At 43.5% G+C, this 26,231-nt stretch overlaps 1 protein-coding gene across 1 annotated transcript in view; it reads left to right on the top strand.

Annotated features, from left to right (window-relative positions):
• Positions 1-25,846, top strand: part of fat2 (FAT atypical cadherin 2) — a 97,119-nt gene extending 71,273 nt beyond the window's left edge. Inside the window, exons 23-29 of the mRNA XM_076739506.1 lie at positions 1,149-1,306; positions 6,212-6,665; positions 9,022-9,175; positions 11,453-11,552; positions 11,682-11,830; positions 12,549-12,829; positions 20,671-25,846. Of these exons, the coding sequence (XP_076595621.1) occupies positions 1,149-1,306; positions 6,212-6,665; positions 9,022-9,175; positions 11,453-11,552; positions 11,682-11,830; positions 12,549-12,829; positions 20,671-21,167 (1,793 nt within the window). The 3' untranslated portion in view covers positions 21,168-25,846. The remainder of the gene's footprint in view (positions 1-1,148; positions 1,307-6,211; positions 6,666-9,021; positions 9,176-11,452; positions 11,553-11,681; positions 11,831-12,548; positions 12,830-20,670) is intronic.
• The last annotated feature ends 385 nt before the right edge of the window (positions 25,847-26,231 follow it).

Below are 26,231 nucleotides of genomic sequence, written 5' to 3' on the forward strand. Positions count from 1 at the left end.
GAAGGCGCCATTTCAGCTCTGGAATACCAAATGACATTTTATGGACTAAAACTTTATTCACTTAATTTTAAAAACAATAATCTGTTAACAAATGTTGTAGTTACAGATTAATCTGTAACAACAGTAACTGTTAGCTGCGGCACCGGAAAACTCACAATGATGAGTCAGCGTGAAGAAATAATGATACACACAAACACACACTGAAAGGGTTTTATTGGTCGGAGATGAACAAAGTCATCGTACAGGTGTGTTTTACCTTTGTAATGACTTGACTCTAAACTTTCTGTGTTTGTCATTAAACTGAAATGTTTATTGTTTATTGGCTGTTTTTAAGGTCTTTTCTGAACTTTCGTTCTCTGAGAGTTTAAACGTTGGCTTTCAAACCAGCGACACAAACAAACTGTTTTAGATTTCCTTCAAGGTCAGAATACGAAGAAAAGTTTCTGGCTTCAAATCCCACTTCAGGAAAAGTTTTTTTTGGGAACGTGTTGTTTCTGAACTTCCCCACAGGCGTCATTAAAGTTTCATCTGAAAACGAGTGAAAAGCTGGAGTTTTGTCTGCAGACTGACGCGCTCGTCACAGATCCTGCATCCTTCATGAATCCGCTCCTCCTTCATTCGCTCCGGCCTCCTCCTTTTGGCTTTGGGCCGTTCTGGTTTTTCAGCTTTTGGCGATTTTGCAGAAGATCAAACAAATGTTAGAAAAACGTGCTTTTTTCTCTCTTTCTTTGCGGTCTGATCTGTCAGATCAGAGATCACACATTACATTCAGTTTACACCATGTTTCAGACTCGCTGCCGCACTGAGAGCAAAGCGAATGTAGAAGAACAGCGCTGCCCGAGGACTGATGGAGATCAGCTGAAGGCGCTTTTTTGCTGTTTTTCTCTGTTTGACTTGAGTTGGACTGTGAAAAAGGATCATTTGGTTATATAAATAAATATTCTGCAGGAGTCTGGTGCCTGCAGACGCTTCGGAAACGAGAAGATTTGAAGAGGACGCTAAAGAGTGTGAAGAGACTTAAATGGAAAATACTGTATTAAGTTTTTCCCAGAAGACCGTAATCCAGAGCTTTCCAAACATGTAAAAACATCAAACTTATAACGTTCTGCTCCAAATGAAACTCACTGTGGGCTGTTTTCGTGTTTCAGAGTCGGCGGTGAGGTTCGACGGTAACTCCTACCTGAAGTACCTTCACCTGATGGACGAGGACAACCAGGATTTCAAACTGTCGCTGAGGTTCAAGACCTCCCAGCAGCAGGGCCTGCTCATGTCCACCAACGGCACCCAGGACTGGGGAACTTTACAGGTATTTGCCTTCAAACGTCTCCTCTCTGAATCGAAGCTGAAGTTCAGCCTGCTGCTGGATGTCGTTTCTGCTCTCCAGCTCTCGTTTCAGACACATGTTGTTTATGTGGCGTGTCGCTGCCGCAGCTGAAACTAAGTACATTTACTCAACTTCTGTACTTCCGTACTGTCTTGAGGTACTTCAGCTTTACATACAGTAAATGAGTGTTTCCATTTTCTTTAACTTTCTTCTTCTACTGCGCTACATCTGTCTGACAGACTACAAACTGCTTAAAGCTCAATTTTTACATACAAAATTAAGACCAACTCACAACATGATGCTTTGTTGTTCTGTAAATCAGAGCTTTTTGAGTCATTGAGTCATGACTCAAATCTGACAAACAAGCATGTTTCACATTCTTTACATTTTTAATGGAGCCGAATTCAGATCAGCCGGTGATGCAGACTGAATTTATACATTTAAACCCTGAAGTTTTGCTCTTTCTGTTGGTGTATTTGCATCAGTTTGTGCTGGCGGTGCCGGTCCAAGGACGAACCAGGAACCACATGTATGTCAGCGTTTGTTGTCGTTGTCTTTTGGTTGGAAATGTCACAACAGCACAGGATGATAAAACACACGAGGCAATTCAATTACAAGAAAATCATTGTGTTCATTCATTTGAAGGGAGAGTAAATATTTGTGGATTCTCCCCTGAGCTGGCAGGTAATTTATTTTGTATTGCTGCAGTGGAGAGATTAAATCTCCTCCTAATTTTCAGGTGCTGTTAGTGTAATGTTGTTGTTTGACACTAATTTACTATCAGAATGATCAAATCTGAGAGGCTGATTTCATCTCGCTGGAGAACGTTGAAGTGTTTCCAGCTCAGACGCTGCCGGACGCTCTGCTCCGACTGCACCGACTGATCTTAAATGTCACCGTTTTCTGTGCTTCTTTGTGCCAGCAGTCATGTTATCAGCACACGTGTCACGTCGAATGTTTGATAACTGCTGAGCGTTTAGTGTCTAATCTGTTTGTCCTTTTCTGTGTTAACCGCGAACACAGAGCCCACCGCAGCAGAACTCTGCCGTATGTGGGTCAGCGGCGTCAGCGTCACTCAGACCGGCTGACACCCTCAAACTCTGCGATTTAAACTTGTTCTATTGTGGCAACGCTGACATTTCAGACAGCGTGCCCTTCTTCACCGTGAAATACCAGCTGGGCCTTTCCACGTGCTGGTCGTCGAGTTACTGTCCAAACCCTGCTGGTTCTCTCTCGCCAAATCCTGCAGCTGATCACATGTTAGAGAGTTTTATCTCCGTGTGGCAGATTTTTCGCTAAATGCCTGATTGAATATCAGAGGCGGCGGCGGTGAACTCCCGCCCGGCCCACGTTTACAGTTCCACGTCGGATCACGGAGCCGGGGACACGCGTCTGCGTCATTATTCCATGTTTTTCCTGTGTAATCAGCTCATCGGTGGCCTTTTAACTCGAGTTGTGACGAACGTTGCGTGTGAGACATACGTTGCCCTTTTCCCTCAAAACGCTTCTGCAGGAGTCCTGATGAAAAGCCACCGTCAGGATTGGACCTGTCGAGGGAAAGGAAGCTTCATCTCTGCGCTACAATACAAGGTCTACTGTACCGTATTAAAGGGCCGCGTTGAAAGAGAATAATGAATTGTTGTATTCTTTGAAGGACATGAATAATTCTCTAAACAGATAACCAAAAAAAAAGAAAAAGAAAGGGTCTTTCTATGGGCTTGAAATGCAGCGTGATGCTTCCCCTCGTGGGCTCGTCTCATTTGTGTGACATCCGTGTGCACCCGGGCGGAATATTCAATCATTTTGATTCTCTGAAAACTTCAAAAGCAGCATTCAGTCTTTCCCAAGGTTCCACCTCCTGGGTTTTGGTTCTCGCCTCGCACATGAAGAATGGGTCCCTGCCTGATTCATTGTGAGCACAAATGGCTTCAAAAGGAATTTGTGAACATGGTCATCTGAGAAGTCCCTCGCCTGGTTTTTGTGATGACTTCAGAGATACTTCCTGGAGACACAAGGCGCCATTTGTGCGCTTCGTTCCCCCTCGGGACGTGAGCTGCTGCAGCTTCTTATAAAACACAGAATCTCATCAGCATGCTCTGTCGAGAGAGAAAAAACAAATTAAAGTTCAGACTTATTTGCTGCTGCTAATTCTCTTTTATGCTCGCACACATCTTCCTCTCAGTCGTCACCTTTGAAATGGAAATCGCAGCGGCTTGAATGAAAAGCCGCTGTGGGAAGCTGAAGACGTAAAGGTGACTCGGAGCGACGGCGCGGAGCTGACAGCAGAGCACTTTACAGACTCCACGCTGAACCAAGATTTGCATGCACACTGATGTGGGATCAGCGGACCGGCGCTCCCTCATGCAGTCATACTGACTGTCTTTGGTGCCACTTCAGTCCTGTTACCTTCCCTCATCTTTCTCAAGGACACAGTAATAAAACATGTGACCTTTCACTTCCTGGACAAAACTGTTCCTATGTTACCAAATTATTATGCACCACGACAAACAAGTGAGCTTGTCAGAGAAGCTTTCATCGCTGTAGCACTTCCTCCTGTATACTGTCAGTGTAATTTGTGTGTCTGTGTGTACAAATACATGACATGCAAGCAGAGTACACGAGTGCAGCAGCCTTGTTCTGCCCAGCGGTGTTAAAGCTCCCTGCAGGAAGCTCGCAGCGTTGGCGCTCAGGGTCGTTGATTTATGGCGTCACAATACACTGAGCGCAGTCGAGCGTCTGCCCCGGTGGAGGCAGACCTGACGCTGCGCCCGCACTACGTCGGCTGTGCTGATACTGTAAAATCCTGAGTGCGTCAAACTGAGCGATCTCTCCTCAGACATCCACCATAAACCACGCCAGAAGTCACACCAAGTCATGTAAAATAGATTAAAAGACAAGCAACAGGCGCCTCGGATGTCTCCAGGTTTTTACTTGTTCCTCTGCCAGAGCTTCAGCATCTGTCCATGATAAGCCAAAGCAAGACCCCCCCCCCACCCCCCCCCCTTCAGTGTGTGCTGTCATTGATCCATGTGAGGATTTTCACAGGTCCATCCCTCCAAAATCAATCATTCCTGTTCATATTTTTCATCATTCCAGCCACAGGGAATCACACAGAAGCCCGAATGCTGAGCAATGCAGCCGTGCTGTACTGAGTTACATAGAAAGAAGAAAAATAAAAGCACCAAGACAGAAAACAGATCTGCTAAGTAGAGAGAAACGCGCATCCTGCTGCAGCAGTTTAACAAATAGGAGCAAAGCAGATTGGTATCAATAATGCATCGCGGCTTTCAGCCTCCAGTGGGGTGATACTTGGCAATTTGCAAAATACACACTTCATCTGTATATTTAATAGGGAAGATATGAGGAGCTTTCCGTAACATAAAGAAAACATGAATAAAAAAGTGCTGGCTTGTTGGTTTGTGGGAACGCTGAGCGTGCAGAAGCGTTTAGAGGCTCCCGCTGATGTTGATGAAATGCTGAATAAATGTGTGACTGCCCTGTGAGCTGTTGTACAGGGAGATCACGGGAAGCTCATTTTATTTGTGCCACAGAAGACTGGTCAGCACACACAGCCGTGTTTATCTTCTTCTTCCAGTCTCCATTGGCCGAATGTGAAAAAAACGCAGCTGCTGAAGTTCATCCTGGGTGCTTGTGCTGTTTCTTGCTTCAAGCCGTTGCTTAAACCAAGACCTTCGATCAGCCCTGCTGGTGGCCACAGCCCTCTTTTAATTAATGGGGAGGGAGTTGAGCTGGTGATAACACACAAGTACTTTGGTATTCATCATGTAGTTTGTTTCTGAATTAGTCAGCGTCTGTTATTTGTGTGAAGGCTCAGGGTCCGTGTGTTCTGCAGGGCATCGTGCACTGTTCTCGTTGTTTATAGATGTGTAGTTTGAGTGTACATGTGTGATGCTACGTCAACTGTGTCTCAGGAAAGCCCAAGAAAATGTCTACTCTGGTCTAAAACTTGAGTCGTATTTACAGTACACACAAGATTTTGTTGTCTCTTCTGTCTAATTAATCACTGTCAATAAGTGATTGTTAACGTCTGCACCAGTCCAAACACAAAGCCAGAAGCACGGAATCGACAGTTTACGGCTTTAAAACATGGCTACATCTAAACGTTGGCAGCATTTAAAGATTTCAACAGAAAGAAGGTCCTGACTAAACGCTGGAATTCAGCCATTCAAACAGTGATTATATGGAACCTAAACATCTGAGTGTCTTCCACTGTCAGTCCAGTTTTTACCAAGACGCCTAGACATCTTCTGACCTTCAAAGCACCAAATCGATGTTTCCGGGGGACTAATAACACCAGCAGAAACTGTTATAATTGAACAAAGAAATCAATGTAACCATAAAACAACGAAGTCTAAAATGCACGTTAAATGCCAACTGAATATAAATATATGATGACAGGTGAGAGTATGTTCAACACACCCAGGTGTACGTTGGTGTTAACATTTGTACGGTTTTCCACTCAAAGGCGTCGCCTCCGTTTAACTCAATGAATTGTGGAGAAAAGTTCATTAGTGTCTTAGAACTACCTGAAGGTAGAACACAGGTTAGATAAGACAGAATTCCTCTGAGTGTATTAACGCTGAATATAAAGTGTAATAAAGCAACATTTTGGTTTTCTAATAAGACAAATAACCTAAAATTCAAACTCAACAGTTCTTTGTCCTTATCTTCCCCCCGACCGCCCTCCTCCTCCTCCTCCTCCTCCTCCTCCCATCCTCTAATCTGCAGACGAAGATGAGACGAAGCTGTTACATAATCTGTGTTTTATCTAGATTTAGATTAAGTCCTACCTTGGATGAGTGTTGGTTTCTCAGAGTAAATTAAGGGCTTTGGTTTCATCTTGTTTCTTGTTTTTTCGTTCCTCAGCTGACGGATGGCGAGCTGCGGTTCAGCTACAGCTGTGGAAACACCTCCCCCGGCTCCTTACTGATCACATCTGATCGGGTGTCAGACGGCCAGTGGCACAGCGTCCTGCTGGAGGTCAACTCCACCGCCCTGAGACTGACCCTGGACCAGCAGCATCCAGCCTTCGCCACCCTGACCGAGCCGTGCCGGATGATGCGCTCCCATGGTGCTTTGCTCTTCGCTTCTTTTGCTCAGGGCGCTGCTCCCGAGGTTCACCCGCGTCCTCACCATTTCATCGGCTGCCTGGAGGGCCTGGAGCTCGACGGGGAGCCAATCAGAGCGGGTGACACGGCGGAGTGGGCCGGGCCCGGGAGCAGGAGGGTGTTTGGGGTGTACCAGTGCTGCAGCAGGGCAGGAGCCTGCGACAGTAACCCCTGTCAGAACGGAGGGGTCTGCGAGGAGGACGCCGGCGGAGGTGAGTGCACTGAGGAGGTCACCTGACTCAAGTTTAAAGCCTGAAAACTTTGCTCATGTGGGAGCTCACTGATCATAGAAAGAAGCTGATGGTGCCGTTAAACTGGAAGTGAACAAGTTCTTATCGTTATGAAGTAAGTGTTTATTGCACAGTGCAATGGCCATAGAATAATGACACCATCAGCGTTTAGATGGTTCCTATAAGCTTCACTCTCACTCTGCAGTTCTGCTAATGGCTACGATCTCTCAGGAGAATGAAGGTTTGATTTACGGCACACAGCCGGGCTTGACTGGACCCACTTGTTCACACGAAAATCAACGGACAGAAAATGTGTTTTCACCGTCTCTGTTGTGCCGTTTCTGTCGTTTTGTAGAAACATAAAATAACATGATACCGAGCCAGTTTGCTTTTCTCAGCACATACAGAAGAATTACTCTGCTTTCACACCTCCATTAACGACTTCTGCTCCTCCTCCACCAGCCCTGCTGTAGGCAAACTGTTATCACTCCAAATAGAATCACGACACTTTCACTTTACCTCTTCAGTGACCGTGCTTCCTTCTTCTCTGGTTGCTTTTTGGAAATGTGAAAACAAATGCAGTTTGTCTGTTGGTGAAAGGTTCCATTGAGGTGTGAACCTACCAGAAAACAGCATAAATAAACCTGCAGAAATGAAGAAGGATGGTAACTCAGACTTGAAAACACATTCGGTTGCAATCATTTACTGTAGTTTTAAAAAAAACATCCGCTGCACACCAGAGACAAAAACCAAGAAAACAGACTGAAAATCGATGGATTTTAATTACAGCACAGCCAGCCTTGCATTATGTATCACAAAAGAGGACATGTGGCTGCTTTCCTTATTCTTTACTGACAATAGCAGCTGAAAAAAACCCTGCGATATTACAGATAAAAGCCAGGAGCTTTAAAGTAATATTCCTCTGGTGAGTCCGCGGCTCAGGGTTCAGGCGGCATGTTCTTTTTCCAGGAGGATGGATGTGAAACCAACGTAAAGCTGTGAGGACGATACAGATCTGTGTGCCTTGGCTGTAAACAAATAAACCCTTAAGCTGTTATCAAAAACCTGCCACCTGCTGGTTTTTCTTTACCTGTTCGGTCACCCAGCTGCAGAATTTTGTGCTATGATAAAATGTCCACTGTGGACCCTGTGGACACCGGACAGCAGGTTACAGCCAGGTATTACTTTTCTCAGGACGTTATTCATCATCGTGTCAAATCACATTTCAGTTACGCTTCGGGCTAAAGGTCTGGAGTGCGATGCTGGAGTACTAAATATTATTTCCCAAAAGAACCTTCCAGGTCAGGAAAACGTAATGAGACAGGCAGGAAAAACAAAGAAGGCTGTGGATGTTTGTTTGTTTTTCCTCAGAACGTGAAGTCGTTCCCCTGCGGTTCAACCGAGGCTTCGCTTTGGTTTACGTCCTGCCTCACAAACGGTCACGACGTAAAAAACAGGGCAGAAAGAAAGAAACAAAAGAAACACGTCCTTCTTAAACCAGATTAAACCAAACCTGGTCACAGCATCGACCTCGAGGAGGTCAAAGGTCAGCAGAGAGGAGAAAAGATCAAGCGGGACATCCTCATCCCAACACCAGAGCTTATTTGGGGTCACATGATCACAATCGAGCCGATCCATTTGCCAAAAGCGTATGCAAATGACAAAGGAAGCAAAGGATCCCACAGGCAGGCGCAACACCAGTGATGGAACTGTTAATAACTGGTTTCTTTCCGAAGCTCATCCAAAATGTCTCCTTTTGGGGACGTTTCTGCTGCGTTTACCTACATGGACAATTATTTTACAGGCAGAACCGAAACTAAAGAGTGTCTCTGTAAAAGCGCCTCAAACCTGCAATAAAACGATGGTGTTCTTCTTAATTTGACAGGTGCTGTCAGCTGGAGGACGTGTCATTTCAAAAACTCTCTGTGCTTCACTTGATCTTTTAAACTTTGAATAAAAATTGCAGCTCCGTCACTCGACAAGCTGTGAGTTTTTAAAGTTTTCTCCTCGTCTGATTGTCCAGAAGCTCTGACTCTTTCAGACGTTTACCGTTGATGTTCAGACCAGTGAGAGTTTCTGTGCCGCTGCTGGACGTGAAGTCACGTTGTCTGTTTTTGACCAGTTATCCACAGCAAGAACAAAAACAGCAACAACAGTACTAAAGTTTTTTGGCTGATTTTTTTTTTTTTTTTCCTTTTAAATGTCAAACACACACGTGCTCTCTGGCTCGACCATGTTGACCTTTGCTTTGATTATTTGCTGCCTGTGGGGGAAACTGGCCGCGGCTTTGATCAGCAGCTCTTGTCTCAGACGTCGGTGTGTTTTATTTACTCTGCAGAGCCGCGCTGCAGGTGTGCAGGACTCTTCCACGGCGCCCGCTGCGAGCGGCCTGACAACCCGTGCGCCTCCCAGCCATGTGCCCACGGCAGGGTGTGTATACCCAAGGCTCAAGGCTACATGTGCAACTGCTCGCTGGACGACGCCGAAGCACGGTAAACACACACACACGCTTTATTTCTTAAAATCACTTCGTTATTTATTAAGGTACGATGTGTAAGATGTGGGCAGATGTTTAGTTTCAAATGTTGGAAAAAATAAATAAACATCATCAACAAATGTTTTTGTGTACTGCGTTGCAGAGATATCTACTGAAGGTGGCACGCTAACCAGCTAGCTACAGCCCATCCTGTCTCTGATCCTTTGTGAATTCATGTTTCTCTCTTTGACTGAACTAAGACCAGCTTAATCGTTGTGAAACAGACTTTATTCTAACTCGACAGGTACAAAATAAAACTCATTAAAACCATCTCGTCACACTCGTGCTATGGTTGCATGGATGTTGAAACTTGTTCAGGTTAATCTCGATCACCATTAGCCCATTTATAGACTGTCCTCATAATGGGTAATTGCTGGTTTTGGCTGCATGTTCCAATAAATTTGTATTTATCAAAGGCCAAAGTGGTCTTGTCTAAAAATGACTTAACTCCACGCCTGTGTGCCTCCAGAGGACTCAGTGAAATTCAGGTTGTAATTAACTGGATTCTCCTTTAATATTTCAACACTAAATGATTTATTAAATAATCCAAAACAAAAGATTATCAAGTGAGGGAGATAAATTACTTGCAGCTGCAACTCAGAATCAGATGCACAGAGGTGTAATCATGATTCCTGCAAGGCCAACCAGCCCAGCCCTCGTTAATTTCAAACATCATTTTTAATATGCAGTACATGTTTGCATTTCAGAATCTGTGCACGGCCTCGAATTTGCATGTGTATGTGATTGGACACGTACTCTTAACTGCAACACACGCACTCGAGCACACTGTCAGGTCATCACACACTGTTCATCCAGCCAGCAGCTAGCTGCATCCTGCTCAGACCACCAGCGGCTCACAAACAGTCACGTTCAAATGAAATTACTGCAGTATTTGCATATTCCTCCTTTCATTAATGCTGCCAGTGGAATCGCATCTCTCCTTGCGGGTATTAACAGCAGCCCGTGGTCCAGGTAGGGTTTTGATTAACTCAGTGAATGAAAAATGACCACGGCTGGATCGCAATTGCAGGAAGTGGGAGATTGACATGTAAAACGCAGATGTGTGTTTTATCATGCTGTGAGGTTTACTGATGCGGTCTGATAATTATCCACCTTGTGCATCACTTGGTGTTCAGTCTGCGCAGTGAACACATCATCCATTTAAAGTGTCCAATGCTCGACGAGTCAGTTCATCAAAAAACTTTTCTCTCTTTCCGTCCAAGGAAAAATACTTTATTCTGTAACTGCTGGAGTTCACTTTCAGTGCTGTACAGTACGGGGATTCAACACCAGGGAGAGTGAGCGGCTAAAGCTGAACAACAGGCAGTTTTATGTAAAACAAAATGATAGGTTTTGTCAGTGTGGCAGCGGCAGCACTCAGCAATCAGAGCTCTGCCAGCAGGTCCTCAGGGTCGTGTTTTGTGCCTGGGCCTGGAAGATGGAGGGCCACAGCGAGCCCTTAGTATCATCAGCCAAATTTAACCTTCACTCCGGCGCCAAGGTGGCAGCCTTTGTGCTCTTCACTGTAGCACTCTTGTTCACACTCCATATTCACAGTCCACAGCAGTTTGGTCATGAACGCTAACTGTTTGGACAGATTTCTGGCTGCAATTCCACAAGCTGCAAAGTCCAAGAGATGGAAAAACTCACATGCACGTTGCCTCTGTCACGGAAAAAGTTTGAAAGTTAGCGCGGATAACAAGTTTTACATGCTAACTGTATTTTAACCCTAAATGTCATTATGCAATCTGTACACAGGTTACCATGCTAACAGGCTAACATGTTGACTGTTAGTATGTTAAAATGCTAAAGCTTTCATGCCAACATGACACGTGTTGCTTTCTAAATGTGAGCATTTTAAGGTACATAACATGCACATTAACAAGTGTAGGGATGAGCATATTAGCACTAGCGCATTAGCATACTAACATTATCCTTCATCTCAAAGCCAAATCTGACGATTTAGAGCTGAGCCTGACAAGCTGAGTGTGAAATGCCTCATCCCTGAAACGATCGCAGCACAGAGGATGAACCCTTTTGTCTGAGATGATAACATTTCCTTTGATGCCACACTCGGGTTGGATGTTCTCCTTAACTGCTGGCTACAGACTTTTAGTCTCTGAACATTTAGAGCAGAGCGCCAACACTGCCAGGTCATCCAACAAATAACTGTACAAACATGCGAAAATTAATCCTGTCATCACTAAATGTCCTGAATCCTTTGCTCTTCCAGGTGCCACAATCAGGTAGAAGTCTGTTCGCCCAATCCGTGTCCGGGAGGCTTTGATTGTAAAGTGACTGACGGCTCCATCCACTGCGACCCGCTGCCTCAGGTGAGTCAAGAATACTGAAAAGCAGCAGCAAATGAATTCATGCTGATCTGACAGTATCACAAACATTTAAGTTTGAGCGGAATGATGTTTAAAATCTACAGGTGGTTATTTGTCTTCTCTGTCCATCAGGTATCTCCGCTGATTGGTTACATGGAAATCATGGAGATCAGTGCCAGTGTGCTGGGATTACTCTTCCTGGTTGGCATCTTTGTTTGCGTCAGGAAACGTTATGTTCAGCAGAAGAAGAAAAAGCCCGTCTGTGTCCAGGACTCCAATGGGTAACAGCTCTTTTTTTTTTTAATCTTAAATGAAGTTCACATCTCCCCGACTACTACCAGTTTGCGTGTTTGAGGAGAAAAAGCTAAACACCTCAGTGCTCACATTCTGTTTCATAGTTAAAGTTTTCAGTTTTAAAACTTATCAGGAGATTCTGAACTACAACTCTTATCCAACAGCACAAATAGCAGAACTTGCAGCCCTCTTGACTTTCTGCTCTGTGTATTGTTATAAGTCTTTGTGTATTCAGTGGACATCCGAGGGGGAGGTGTTTGACTCAGAAGAGGAAGAAACTTGAGCAGAATTTCTTCAGTTAACAACCGTGAAGCTGTGCAGGGACATCAGAGGAAACTCTCTCGGAAACATGTTTTACTTGCAACACAGCAGGCGAAGAATTGATCTGCTCCCCAATGTTTAAAACAGTATTTCTCCTTTCTCCTCCAACATCCCAAACACCGAGAGCAGGGCTAATCAACTGTTAATGACCAGAGGGCAAAGGATGTACAAACCTGGCAGGCAAGCACATGCTGACAAACCGGATTAGTGTTAACAAACAACTGTCATCCGACAGTCACTGAGCAGCGTGATCCTTCATTTGGACTCGTCTTTCTGTCCAGCGCCTACGAAGGCGGCAGGAATGTGGGCATCTGTAATTAGTCCACAGAGATTCAGATTTAACTGAATCAAACACTCAGCTTTCATGTTCTTTCACACCCACAGCTACTTCCAGCCCAGTCTGGCCAAGAGCCTCAAAGCCGACAACCAGGAAGTCAACCCCATCGAGATGAGCTCATTGGTCAGTCCCATCAACGACCTCGACAACACACCGTTCAGGTCGCTTCGCCCACGAAGCCAGATCATTTCGTCAGGAGGCGGGGTTTCCTCACAGAAGACACAGGGGCCGGTTGTTTGCAGCGTGGCCCCCAACCTCCCTGCCAGGCCTCCGTCCAGCTCCGACAACGACTCCATCAGGAAGAACCACTGGGACATGGACTACGAAGGTGAGTCTGTGTGCGTTTGTATTGTTTTAAGATGATGATGAGCGTGAGCACATTACATTAACATCTGGTTTCTTTATTTACTTTTTCCATAAATATAACCCTGATTCCAGAACAGCTGGGACACCATGCGATACATGAATAAAACAGAATGTGAGAACTTGCCAGTCCTTTTCTACTCACCTGAAAACAGCGCAAAGACCAATATATGTCCAAAAACACCTGTTTGGAACATTCCACAGGTAAACAGGCTCATTGGTGACAGGTGATAATATCATGATTGGGTCTGAAAGGTTCATCCTGGAAAGGATCAGTCGTTCACAAGTGAGGATGGAGCGAGGTTCACCCACTTTGTGAACACATGATCGGATGAAGGAGATGAACACATGGACTCAGGAACAGTTCAGAAAACTGCTGTCAGTAAACACAGTTTGTTGTAAACAGCTGATTCTGTTTTTATTCATGTTTTAAACAGTGTCACAACTGTTTCTGAATCAGGGTTGTAAAAATCTGCCACAACATTTCAGCACGAGTCAGGTCACAGTTGATATTTCACTGTTATTCAAATACAAACAGGAAAACACTTGATTTAACTGATCATTACGACAGCGATCAAACGGAGACGCTGGTGTCAGATTTGGAAAAATGTTAGAAAATGTAGTAAATTATTGTCTTACGTTTGGAGTCTGGAGTGTGGACATAGGATGTGCTGAAAACACAGACTCTCCTTTCACAGACGACTGTGCTGTCACATGACACGAGCATGGCTTCATCCAGGGCATCTTTGTCAGCAGTTAATGTGTTAATGTCAAGTTAATGGTAAAATTAATGTAATGCCACACACTTTACAAAATCACTGGAGGAAACGTCAACTGCACTGAAGAAGAAAAACTGTTCACGACCTTCAAACTGACTCCCCGACATTGTGCCACACGGCAACACAAAGGTCACCACACGCTGAATTGCTCAGTCATTCAAGGTCATCGTGAACGAGCATTTCATTTTCATGCGGAGCGGCGCACCACGACAAACATCGGACCGCCCGCAGAGGAGTCTGTCAACACGCGATGCTGATTAAACTCTGGAAGATGAAACATTCGCAGACGAGGCCGATTGGACGCGATAACATCAGGAAATAACAAAGTGATTTCTGTTTCACCTCTCAGCATCTCTTTATTTTCCACTTTGTCTTTCTGCAATTGATTCTTTCCCTCCATCTCTCTTCTTTCCTCTGTGACGTCGTCCATGTTCCTGACTTCTCTCATCCTGCCTTCTCTAATTCCCTCCCTCATCTGCTGTCACTCTTTGCTCTCTCCTCCGTTATCTCCCTCCTCTGTTTCTACTTTCTCTTTTGTATTTCTTGCTCTCAGTCCATCTTTTCTTTTGCAGTCCTTCCTCTCACCCCTTTTCTAAATCTCTCTCAATGGGCCTTAAGTCTCGTACGAAGAAATGTTTTAAGTGAGATCTGCTGGAATTGAAATTTATGCATCCAGTACAAAAGTAATCCATCAAATGTTTCTTAACTTGCCTTTAACTGACATTTTCTAAATCACTTCAAAACAATAATGTTTTGATTTCGTCAGACCTTCAGTGTTTCATCATAATTTGATCTCCACCATGTTTGTTTGGGGCGCACCTGTTCATAAACACCAGTGTATTAATAAAAGAAACCCCATCTTTTTCACCACAGAGCAACACAGAGAGCTTTGAATATTAATTTGTAGGCACCAGTTTTGCTAATGACCCAATCTCTTGAACGTACACCTGTGAAAAGGTGGCATTCATCACGCTTTGCTCATCACGTTTAATTAGGAGGCTTTGCTGAATCTGCTGTGGATCACTTGTATGAGCAAACCTCAAAGGGAGAAGACGTCCAGTTGTCCTCCCACCCCGTCTCATTCCTACAGATCTCAGATCTGCTATCATGCTCTGTTGCACCCTCTGTCCCTTCTTCTCCACCTTTCTCTCCTCATTCAGTCCTCCCTCCATCTCCCTCTGGTCTATTTGTCTCCTTCTCCTTCCTTCTGACACACTCACTCCATGTCTGTCTCCTCTTTTGTCCCTCCGTCATGCTCTTGTCCGTCCTCCTTGCCTTCTCACATTCCTCCTCCCTCCTTTTGTGTGCTTTTTTTTTCTCATGTAAGAAATCAATAGAGCCGAGCCGGGACTCGTGCATCCACTGCTATGTTGTGGAGACAGATGAAGAGAGGCAGATCAGGCGTTCGTCATGCCATCGCTCCCCAGGCAACGCCCGCCTGGCAGGTCATTCATCTGCTTGACCTTATCACAGAGAATAAAGGACGCGTTCCCGTCGTTCTTCACTTGTTATCTGGGCTCGTTGTTTCGTGGGGACAGCGGCTGAATCCTCTCCACTTTGCTTCTGGTTTGCGCTGTGACCCTGGTGCTAGATCAAAATATTTTATGGCTCTTGACAGCAGATCATGTGATTCCCCTCGGACGCACAAAACGGGTAAAAAAAATTTGTCTATTAAAGAGTTGCAGGCTGAAAAACATAAATTGGACCTTCGTCTTCTATCACCATCACTATTATTGGATTGGTGTTCAAGCACAAAGCCCCATCAAACTGTCTGCCATCACGAAATGATTTATGGCGACCAAATGCCAAGAAGGTAAAATTATATGGTGTCGCACAGAGAAAGAGAAAAGCAAAAACAGAACATACGAGCGCAAACTAAGATTCGCTTTTGTTCCACAGAAGAATATATTTATAGAAAGTATTACTTTTTATATCAAGACTGTCAAAAATAAAATAGGAACCGTTTTGTTGTCACTGCGTGCAGCAATGCTAAATGTTGGCTCTGTGCTTTGTTCAAAACCGAAGCGTTACCATGTTATTCTGACACTGCTGCATTTAGAAAGTACTGACGATAAATGTGACAGAGGAATAAGGCTGGTGTTTGTGTGTTTTTATTCATCTGTAATCTGTCAAAAACACATCATGAACATAGCTTCCTGTTTTTAAATACTCAAAATGTCCTAATTTGATATGCAAACAATACCTGTTCCTCACTTTCAGCATTGTGGATTAGGGACGGTGGACCTGGCTTGTGACCTGTCCAAGACCCCAGATATGTCCTAAATTCATTTTTGATACAGACTAAAAGCCGCACTGATCTGTAGTTAATACAGAAAATTACAGCAGCCTCAGCGTCAAATGCATCTTCTTCCCTGCTCTCAAATCAGATTTCTGCCCTTTGTAAGCCTCTTGAACTTTTCAGCTTTTGCACAGCCCAGCAGCAAGCCTTCATGCTTCATGAAAAAGGAAGTTTCATCAAGAAATCCTGACTTAACGTCCTTTTCACGGCTGTTTAAAGACCAGATGTTTGAAAAGGACTACAGGTGTACGTTCTGGGTGAATTTAAATGCACATTAGCTAAATCGCATGTCCCAGTTCTCAAATCTTTAAAGCTCTGCAGGCATCAAAACTGAAGTGAACCCCCTGCTGCCGGCATAAATACCTACTGTGGTGAAGTTTGACACTAATTATGATTTTGATTTTCCTTTTTACGCACCGTTTCACTGATTAATTGAAGGGAGAGGCCCAGAGAGTGCAAACATTAATCACTGCACAGGTGCAATGCAAAGACCTTAACAAATACAAATAATGCATTTGCATAGTTGACTGTTTTAGTCACATTTCTGAGGCCTTGGATTCCTTTTCAGGGCTTTATATTCCCACCTGGAAAAAAGGAGCTTCAGGAAAAAGTTAGCTCTAGGTAAAGCTGAGTTTGGTGTAAAAAGTCTTCAAGTGAACAAAGTAATTCTGCCATTTATTATCAGTCCTGCAGCCTGCGGCACTGATCCAAGACTTAGTCCTGTGTTCTGTGCAGCTTCAGAAAAAGAGCAGCTCTTCTTAACTATTTACTGAAGTGTGGAAAAAAGGCTGAGCTGAACGCCCCCTTTGATGTCTACTGTTAAGTCTACAGTGGGATGTAGATTTCTGAAGGCTAGGTCTGGATTTTAGTACGAGACCGGTCACTGTAATGATTCCTTCTGTCCACGCTGGCCCTGACACGATGCTGTCCAATGAGGCTCCGGAGCATGTGATGCAGGACAAAGCTAATATCTACCATTAAATATATAAAACACAGAGACAGACTTTCACACTACAAAGACTAAGAGTCTTACTCAGGCTGAGAGAGGGCGGCAGGTTTTGTCCCTCGTCTTTTACAGTGGGGCCGTTCAAGGAAGGGACACCAGTGTCAAACCCTGTCCCATAATTACATTGATGTCATGCTGGTTTTTCCAGTCCAGGAAGTCTGAGGTTGTTTAGTGCACAGCAGTTGCAGGGAGGTGGTCAGGTAGGACTCTAACACCGGAGATTTAAGGGTTAGGCAAAGATTTCTGTCTTTTTTTATGCTGAAATATGGAAAAGTTAACAAATTCTGAATTATGTCACTGAGCGACACTAACTGATGTCTGTGAAGACACAGAGGGAGATTTAAAGATGCTGTCAGTTTTTCATCTCTTCAGCCTGGAAACATCTTCATCACCATGCCAATACTTTCACTCAGTCTCTGTCTGTTTCATCTCTTTGTCCCTCCTGTTCTCCACCTGTGTCTCCCTCTGACCCCTCTCTCTCTTTTCCTCCATCCATCTTTTAGCTTGGCCTCCCTCTCACTCGCTCTCGTAGCTCTGCCACTCGGTCTCGTCTTCTCTCTCTCTCACCACACAAGCAGCTGGGAGTCTGTTTAGTATTCTCAGTCACTCGAGTGACAGCAGGAGACTGTTTTAATGTCGTTTTGTTTGAACAAACTGTATAATGTGTCTGCCTTGTTGGTTTCAGATTTGGGGGATAAAGGGCAGGAATTTGAAGAGGTAATCCTCAAGAATCCTCAATTTGTTTTCAGATTTTGCCTCCCGTCTTTTCTGCTCAGCGCTCAGCGCTGTGGGGGGGCTCCCTGTCAGTCAAACAGTCTGAGCCTCCTTTGGATTTTTGTCGTTGAGAATTATTGATTTGTTACTCATTCATGTTTCCATCAGTAAATGAGTTTCTGTCGAGACACTAAAGGATACTTTATTTAATACAAGAACTTTAGCTGATTAAAATGAGTTTAAAACGGGCAAAAATGTGGTTTAAGTCAGTAAATAGTGAAGTAAAGAGATGCTATGGGCACACACCAAAATGGGTTTAACACTCGTCATGGCTGAAATACACTGAATCACATCAGTTCATTTATTGATAAATGTGGATTATTTCTCAAGACTCCACTCAGTGTTAAACACTGAGGTTTAAGATATAAACTCTAAAATTAGTCACTGTTGTAGAAATAACAGTATCAACCACAATTCAGCTACAATATTTACAATAATTGTTCATCATAAAAACAGAAAAAACAAGTGTTTTTTATACGGATAGCTTAAATGTAGTCATGACACGGATCTGTAAATCTGTGGCATTTATTCACTTCCACTGTGCAAGTGGGTCAAAATAGTTCATTTATGCAGATTTGACTAAATGTCTTTTGTGTAAACTGTGTGCGTCCTGGGACTGATGTTCTCAAGCGTCTTCAGAGCAGGGACTCCTTCCAGCTGAGACATTAGGCGTGATTACACATAAGCTCACTGCCAATTATGATTTTTGATGCCACTGGAACTACTGAGTAATCAGTTCATTGTTTGGTTTGCGAAATGGTGAAAAGTATAATTTTTCCACTGCCAAAGGTTGCATCATCAGATTGGTCATTTTGACGACTGACAGTCCAAAACCTTAAAGGTGCAGTTAATGAACTTTATCAACAGAATGTGAAGAACTAACAGTTCTGACATTATGTATAGTGTTGCAAATGCTAACCAGCTAGCGAGTCCAATAGCATAGGCGCCAGTAGTTTCAGCTGGAAGATGTATGCAAGTGCCGAGTTTGCTACGTTTCATGTTTAACTTTTTTTAGTTTAATAAATAAATAGATTCACAAAATGTCAAGAAAGGAAATATTCTTACTATTTTCCTTATTGCACTGAAAAAAAAAAGTTTCTCTCTTACTGAACTGCCAAGTTAACTCAAACTTCATTCAGACTCACCAAAGCTGTCTCGTTTTTCCACCGTTTTCCACAACAATCACCAACTGCTTTGGTTGTGGAGTCAGACATGAAGATATTTTAGCTCTTGATGCTGCTGCTGATGATCGACCTTCCTGTCGCTGCTCCTCCGCTTCAGGCCTCTCCTGTCCTGTCCTGCTGTGTCTTTGTCGTCCCTGGAGTCAAAGTTGTGGTTAGAGCTGCTATAAATCACCTCGACACTGTTTTCCCTGTCGTCAAACTGGCCTCCTTCAGCCTCGGAGGCTTGTGTTCTGTCCTGATCTGGTTGTGTTCACAGGGAGGCTGCTGAGCCCAGTTCTGTTGCCCGCAGTGCAAACACAAACAATCCCTGAGTGCTCTGAGCGCTGCATCAGACTCAAATCAGCTAACAGGGCCGCTAGCTGCACGGCTAACTAAGCTAATTAGCTAATGGCAGCTAATAGCTATAGCCAAGAGTACAGTGAGCGGCAGTTACTCTGGTGATTCAATGCCCCTGAATGTTTGGAGCAACCTTCAGCAGGTGGCCAATTCTTCCACATTGTACCTTTTAAAATCATCAGTTCGTAGCTCACCTGGTAAAACATCAGGCCCCGTCCTGAACAGTGGCCCGGATTCGATGCATGTCGTCCTCCACCCCCTCCTGTCCTTCTTCGGCTGCACTCTAATAATAACAACAAAAGATGCAAAAAAAACAACAACAAAAAAAAGCTTAAGAAAGCAGTGTGAAATGGGGACAACAGTGAATAATGATTAAAAAAAATAACAATTTCTCAAGTCAGTGTCTTCATGTTGTTTGTTTTGTTCGAACAAAAGCTCAAACCTCAAACAAATTTCATTTACAATGATATGAAATGAATCCTCACACTGGAGAAGCTGCAATCATCGAGCTTCTGGCATTTTTGCTTGAACATTGGCCACTCTTACTATTAATCAATTATTAAAAAAGCTTCAAATGAGGTTTCTGTCTGTCGGTGTGGTTCAACAAGTTCAAGTGTTCACTGCTTCCTCACTGTGTATTGAACGTATTGATGTTGTTATTATGTACGAATGAACAACAGTCACTGCGAGGTGATTGAAAAGGCCGATTGAGTGTATCTTCTTATTCAGGGTTAGCACATTTATCATGACATAAGTGTTTCATGGTTGGGGAAAATATATAAGTGATTAGTGATAAGTGTTAAGAGCACACACAGGGACATACAAAAAGCTAGAGGAGCTTATCGTTACGCTGTCCTTGAATCTTCACTGTTAGCTGATTGTAATTCTGTTGATCCAAGAAGAGATTATTCTGCCTTTGCAGTCAACAGAAGTCTGGATCAGTCATTTGTCTGACACATTAAAGTAAATGTGGTGACTTTAGGACTTTGAGTTTTCTTTAGACATCTCCCCTCCTCCTGTTCCAGTAATCACACCCACACCACTTCAAATCCACAGTAAAGGATTTAATATGCTAATAGTCAAATCTTTGTTAAACCCCCCGACCTGCTCAAATCCATCCTGCACTGCGACAACTGTCCCAGTGTTTATTAGTATTAATCTATCAGTGACAGTAAGTGTTGGAGTTGTTGGGCTTCTAACTCAGATGGGAAGGGGCGCAGCACAAAATTCTGGACCCTGCACACAGACAGCAGATGTTAGTTTTTTGCAGATATCGGAACTGACAAAAGTTCAGTACAGATGTTAGTTTGAGATAATTTAATGTTGCATCGATTGCCCTCCAGAGATTCACAGCATTTAATGACAACAGACAGACGAGTAGATCTAAATGACGGATCTCTCTCTTTCTTATCTGTCCTCTCTCCTCAGTCTATCCGGCAGACCCTGATTACTATGGCCGCCCAGCAGTCCAAGAGTTCCCCCAGTTTGATATCGTAGAGGACACCTACTCCACCTCCACCATGGATTCCCGGCGGAACTCTCGATTCGGTGGCTTTCCGTTCCCGCTGGATCGCTGCGACCGCCGCGCTCCCCTACCACCCTGCTACAGCAACCAGAACCTGGACGACTTCTTGGGTCCCGACGGGCTTCCTCTTCCCAGCTCCCAGTGCCCCAACGAGTACACTGCCATCAGCTACTACCCAACCCAGCACACCCGCAGCCTCGACAACGTCTCAGGAGGCTACAAGAGACTCAGCATGCGTCTGAGCGTGGCTATGCCATCATATGCGGAGCAGGCCAGCCCACCGCCAGCGCCAAACCCCGCCCAGCCTCAAACGAGACCGGCGGGGCAGAACCCACGCAGCTACGACGGGTCGAGCATGGTGGAGAGCGATTACGGGAGCTGCGAGGAGGTGATGTTTTAAGACCAAGTTCTGGTTCGAAGCCTACATCCTTTTGTGGTAATTTGCGTCCTTTCCAGTGATAATTCACCTCTAGTTTCACATGGAACCCAAACAGTGTGAGTACTGTCCACTATGATCTACTACTTCATTCTAAGGCAGCTCTGTGTATAAGTAACTTCTCAGAGGAGACTCTTTGAAACTAATGGACAGCAGCTCAGCAGTGTCTCACTGTGAGAACGAGTCTTTTTCCGCTCTGATGGAGATGAAAGCACCATGTGAAACAACGGTTCAGATGTCTTTCATTTGTTTGACTTTTTAAAGTGGTGTAGTCTCGCTGTGCCAGACTAGACGGGGTAACTGAGGACTCCCTGGTTACCTCTGCGGAAGAAGTTCAGCAGAAGTTCATCCCTTTGTCAAAGAGACGCTGCAGAGAGTGTTTGTTAGCTTGTTAGGGTTGTGAATCATGAACAGTATTACCGACTTCAAAGTCAAAATGAGGCAAAACTCAAGACTTTCTTTCCAACGTGGGAGAATCTGACTCTTCTGACTTCCCAACATGCCCAGACAACTGTGAAGCAAAATGTCTCACGGATCAAACACTCGTCTGACAAGCCAAACACTCTAAAAACATCAGTTTCAGCTCTGCCTCACAACGGCATGTTTACTATGCACCGTATGATGTGACTGAACACGTGACAGCAGACACGAGGAGGGCACAGTTGCCATGACAGTGGACAGTGTGACATTCAGACAACACCGCTCATTCAGAAATGCCTTTCTGATGAAGCCCTGATAAACAGCTTTGAGGAGGACTGTTGCATTGTATGAAAGGTAAATCACAGACGGGGTTTATCATGTCCACAATCTGCTGTGTGTTTGTGTTCATGTGGAATTTATTCTGTCGTAAAAGAACTGCAGGAATGTCAGAAAACACAGGTTTAACGTGTCCAACGCTGGCCCACTATTTCAAATCTGAAACGTATTTAAAATGACACACTTCACGCAGAATGAACATTTCATTGAACTCTTTAATCTCCTTACTGTCTCTGTTGTTTATGGTTGCTGTCTGTTACAAAGAAGGAGGCTGGATCCTCGTTAATTAAAAAAAAAAGAAAAAAAAGAAATCCATAAACAAGAAGGGCAAAGTGACGTTATTGCTGACATAAATGTATTTTAACTTTCAGTGTTGTTAGTATCAATACGACTGTAAATTCTGTAGATTCTGAATCTGAATGCTTCTCCTCGTGGATTAGAGTAAGCGTGAACTAGATTTCACTGTTTTCTTTGGAGGAGACACTCGTGTTTGTGATCGAGTGCAGCTCTGCAGTGTTGCTGCCCTCGATGATAAAGGGAACACTTGATGTGGAGTAGTTTTTGCAGCACTGAAGAAATGTCTATGCAGCCATTTTAAATGGTGTAAATATGCAAGCCTTAGATAAAAGAAATGCTTGTTTTAGTCAAGAACTTGTACAGAATGCAGAATATTAGGAAGTGAATGTGTTATACTGAGTAGAGTCAATGAACAGCATTTTCTAAAACCAACTGTTCGACAGTGAAGAGCCACGATATTCAGCTAAATAATGACAAATTCAAATATATATAATTTCATCAGAAGTTCTTTTATAAAGAATTTAGAGCAGCAGCTAATGATTGTCATTATCTGCCAATTAAGATGCAACCAGCAATTATTTTTGCTTCAAAAGTGGGATCTTACACAATAATTGTCAAGTTAAACTATTCATTTCAGCTTCCATCCCTGAATAAATTCCAGTCTATAAAAGTGAAAACTGATGAAAAATGGTAACAACAACAATGCGCTCCCTAATTCCTTATTGTCAGACTAAAATGTATATATGATTTAAATGGAGAAAAACAAGCAAATGGTCAAATTTCAGGAGCCATGATCGGCATGTTGGGTAATTTTGGACGTTGGACTGTTACATGACTTTTCAATTTTACTGTTGATCCACAGTTAATTCAATCTACGATCAACTATTAATATTTCAAGTGTAAAAGCCTTCAGGGAGTGTTTTCTGATTGGCTAAACTCAGGGAAGCAGTGAACTGTCCCTTTTAATAAACTGAGTAAACATACAGTATGAGCGTCTACACCTTTTGTTTAGCTACAGCACGTTAGCATACCAGCCGATGTCAGCATGTGATTATACAGTCCAAACAACACAAAGCCTTGATCAGGTGGTTTGTGAATTCCAGGGCAGATAGACGGCCTCAAAGATCAGATCTAAAAGACAAATCGGATTTTCCGGCTGTTTGGACAGTTTGTGTTTTGGCAAACGATGGAGTGCAGGCTGAATGTGTGCACAGTGTTTACTGCTGCTGCCTCCATGTAAACGTGTCGAGGATGCAGATGATGCTTGTGGTATCAAAGCTTGCATCAACTGAGTTTTACACAGCTCCTGAGGCCGGGGAGATAAACGAGTCATGAGGGCATTGCTTGTACTAGAAAAGGGCATTTTGTTGTAACGCATGCGTTAATGGACATCAGTGTGTCAGATGGGGGTGGAAAGGTTGTTGCAGGAAAAAAAGGTTTCAGTGTAAGTCTGTGGTTCATTTGTAATGTCCTAAGTGCCAAATCTCTCCCATCTGGCACCATAATGGACTAAATCAAAGCACACATACTGCAAATACTAACAAATAATTAGTCACTGGTGTTTTTACTGCGATCTTGCTGAGCTGCTGCTCAGTTTTGGCACCATTTCTAAAAAAACGAAGGCTGAAAGAAATTGGTGTTTGGACACAAAACTCCAGATGCATTATGAAAGACGTGCATGGCCTCCACTGCACGTGTAGTACCATGAAATTTAACAGATTTCAGCTGTTTATCTAATGCACGCCGGCCAAATCTTTCTCGTCCGAAATGGGAAACTGTCCTGTAGCAAAGCATAAAGTATATTTTACAATCACAACAAACAGGACTAAAGAATCATGCAACATACAGTGAATGCACAATCATCCAACGGGAGAATCCAGAAATGTTATCAAAGGAATACTAATTGTGCACCGGGAGTTGGAGGAGAAGATCAATATAATTTTCATCTCTTCAAGCTCAATGAAGAAGAACTGCAGCTTTCTGTTCATTAAATTGCGAGTATCCATCAGGATAAAAAGAAAATGCCTTCCAGCAACATGTTTATATGGTCTGAGTTTGAGCAAGAAAGCTTTTCACAAATCTGTTGAGCCTCTCGCTGAGGACAGAACTTTTGATGTGCTGCTTCAGCCTCTGGATCCATCTGTTCTGGGTCAGCTCCAATTCATGAGTGAATTACTTTTTAAACTACAACATCTCACTTTCTATTTCCACACATACAGCACGCAACATGCAGTGCTGGGATGATACGCTGATACCTCCCAGTTGGGTATTACCACAGTACTTGGACAGTGAATCAAAATGTACTGTGATTCTACCATAGAGTGTTCTCACTTTATGTTAGCATCGAGCTAATGGACTATGCTTCCATCCTTTGTGTTAAGTTAATCAGACGACAGAGCTACTTCTGTTTTGACCTGAAGAGACAAATTCGATCCTGATCTTCTCATCCATCTCTTGCTCAGTGCAAATAAGCAAATTCCCCAAAAATGTCACGAGCATTCCTTTAAATAACCACCTCTTAAATGTCAATGCAAATAAAAAAAGTATGAGGAATGTTTTCTTGCTATTAAAGGGTTCCATGAGTCTCATCTTACTTAGCCAGAGACAACCTTGAAGAAGAAGATGAAGATTCCTTTATTTGTTGTCTGCAGCCCCACAGCCCCTGAGGGAAACCAATGCAAGCATGAGGTGAACATACAAACTCCACACAGAGCTCCACTGAGCCACCACGCTGCCCCAAACCTGAATAATGGGGAAAAAAGCCCAAATCAACAAACTTCAGAAACTCTCAATCACTCTCACAGTGTTAAGCTCACGACACACAGATGGCAAATTACTGTCAACAAATACTAATAGGAAAAAATTGCCTTTCCCAGATGAACAATAGCGGCCTTAATGAAAGCCGAATCAAACTTCTGTGCAGTTCCATCATAAATTTAATTTAGTGCATTTCTGCTGCCTTTGTTGTTCCCGTCAAAGAATTGGAAGGCAGTTTTGTTTTGAGGATCATGGAAAGTGAGTTGTGTCACAACCAAAAGCAGACAGTTTTAATTGCCTACACATACCCGCCAAACGTTTTCACTTGAGTAACTCCTGCTGTTCTCAATCAGTCTTTTTTGGTAGGTCAGTGTCATGTCCACTTCAGGTTTTGAAAGTATTTTATGAAATCAGAGAATGTGTAACTAAACTGTTTAACTGCCATTGTTGTTGTATGCTGTGGGTTAACGTTCAACGCCCGTCCATCACAGATGGTTTCATTGTGACTGCTGTGGAAACAACATGTTTTCAGTCGTTTCTAGAGACTTTAGAATCTACACGTGTTGTGTTGTACATACAGTGTGTGTCTGTGTGTTGCTGTTGTAGGTTGTTGTTTGTGCAGAATATGACTTCACTTGAATGTAAGTTACACTTGTTTTCCTTTATTTCATTCATAAAGTTTATTTTTGTATCAATGTGGGCCTCCCCATGTTTTGCTCTGTTGTTTCTCTGTGAGAGATTTTATTAAGATGCCGTCTTTCTGTTTTGTTTTTCAATATTGTAAAGAGAATATGAATAAAGATATTATCTTCTATGAACACCGATCGAAGATATCAGACTTGTTGCTGCTTTGTGCTCTAAGGATCCGTTGGAATAGACAAGGTTTAAAAAACACCCATCTGTGGGTTTCGTCACTGTCTGGAAAGACGGGAAAAAACTTTAAGCCTTCTCCAGACAGGATTAGTGTTATCAGAGGAAATCACAGGTAATTTGAATTTGCCCATGCACATCGGTGACGCAAGTCACCCAGACAGTAAAATCATTTTTTGGGTTGGTCTGAAACACATCAACTGAGAAATTTACTGGGACAAACAGCTGGAAGCCCAATCAATCGGAATCGTAAACAGCAAGCAGCAAAAAGACAAAAGCAGTGTGGTTAGATACGCTCCGATTACTCAAAAAGGAGCGAACCACAGACATCTTAAAGCTTTTTCAGAC

The sequence above is a fragment of the Chaetodon auriga genome, chromosome 9 (genome assembly GCF_051107435.1).
Source record: "Chaetodon auriga isolate fChaAug3 chromosome 9, fChaAug3.hap1, whole genome shotgun sequence".
In the NCBI taxonomy this organism is placed as follows: Eukaryota; Metazoa; Chordata; class Actinopteri; order Chaetodontiformes; family Chaetodontidae; genus Chaetodon; species Chaetodon auriga.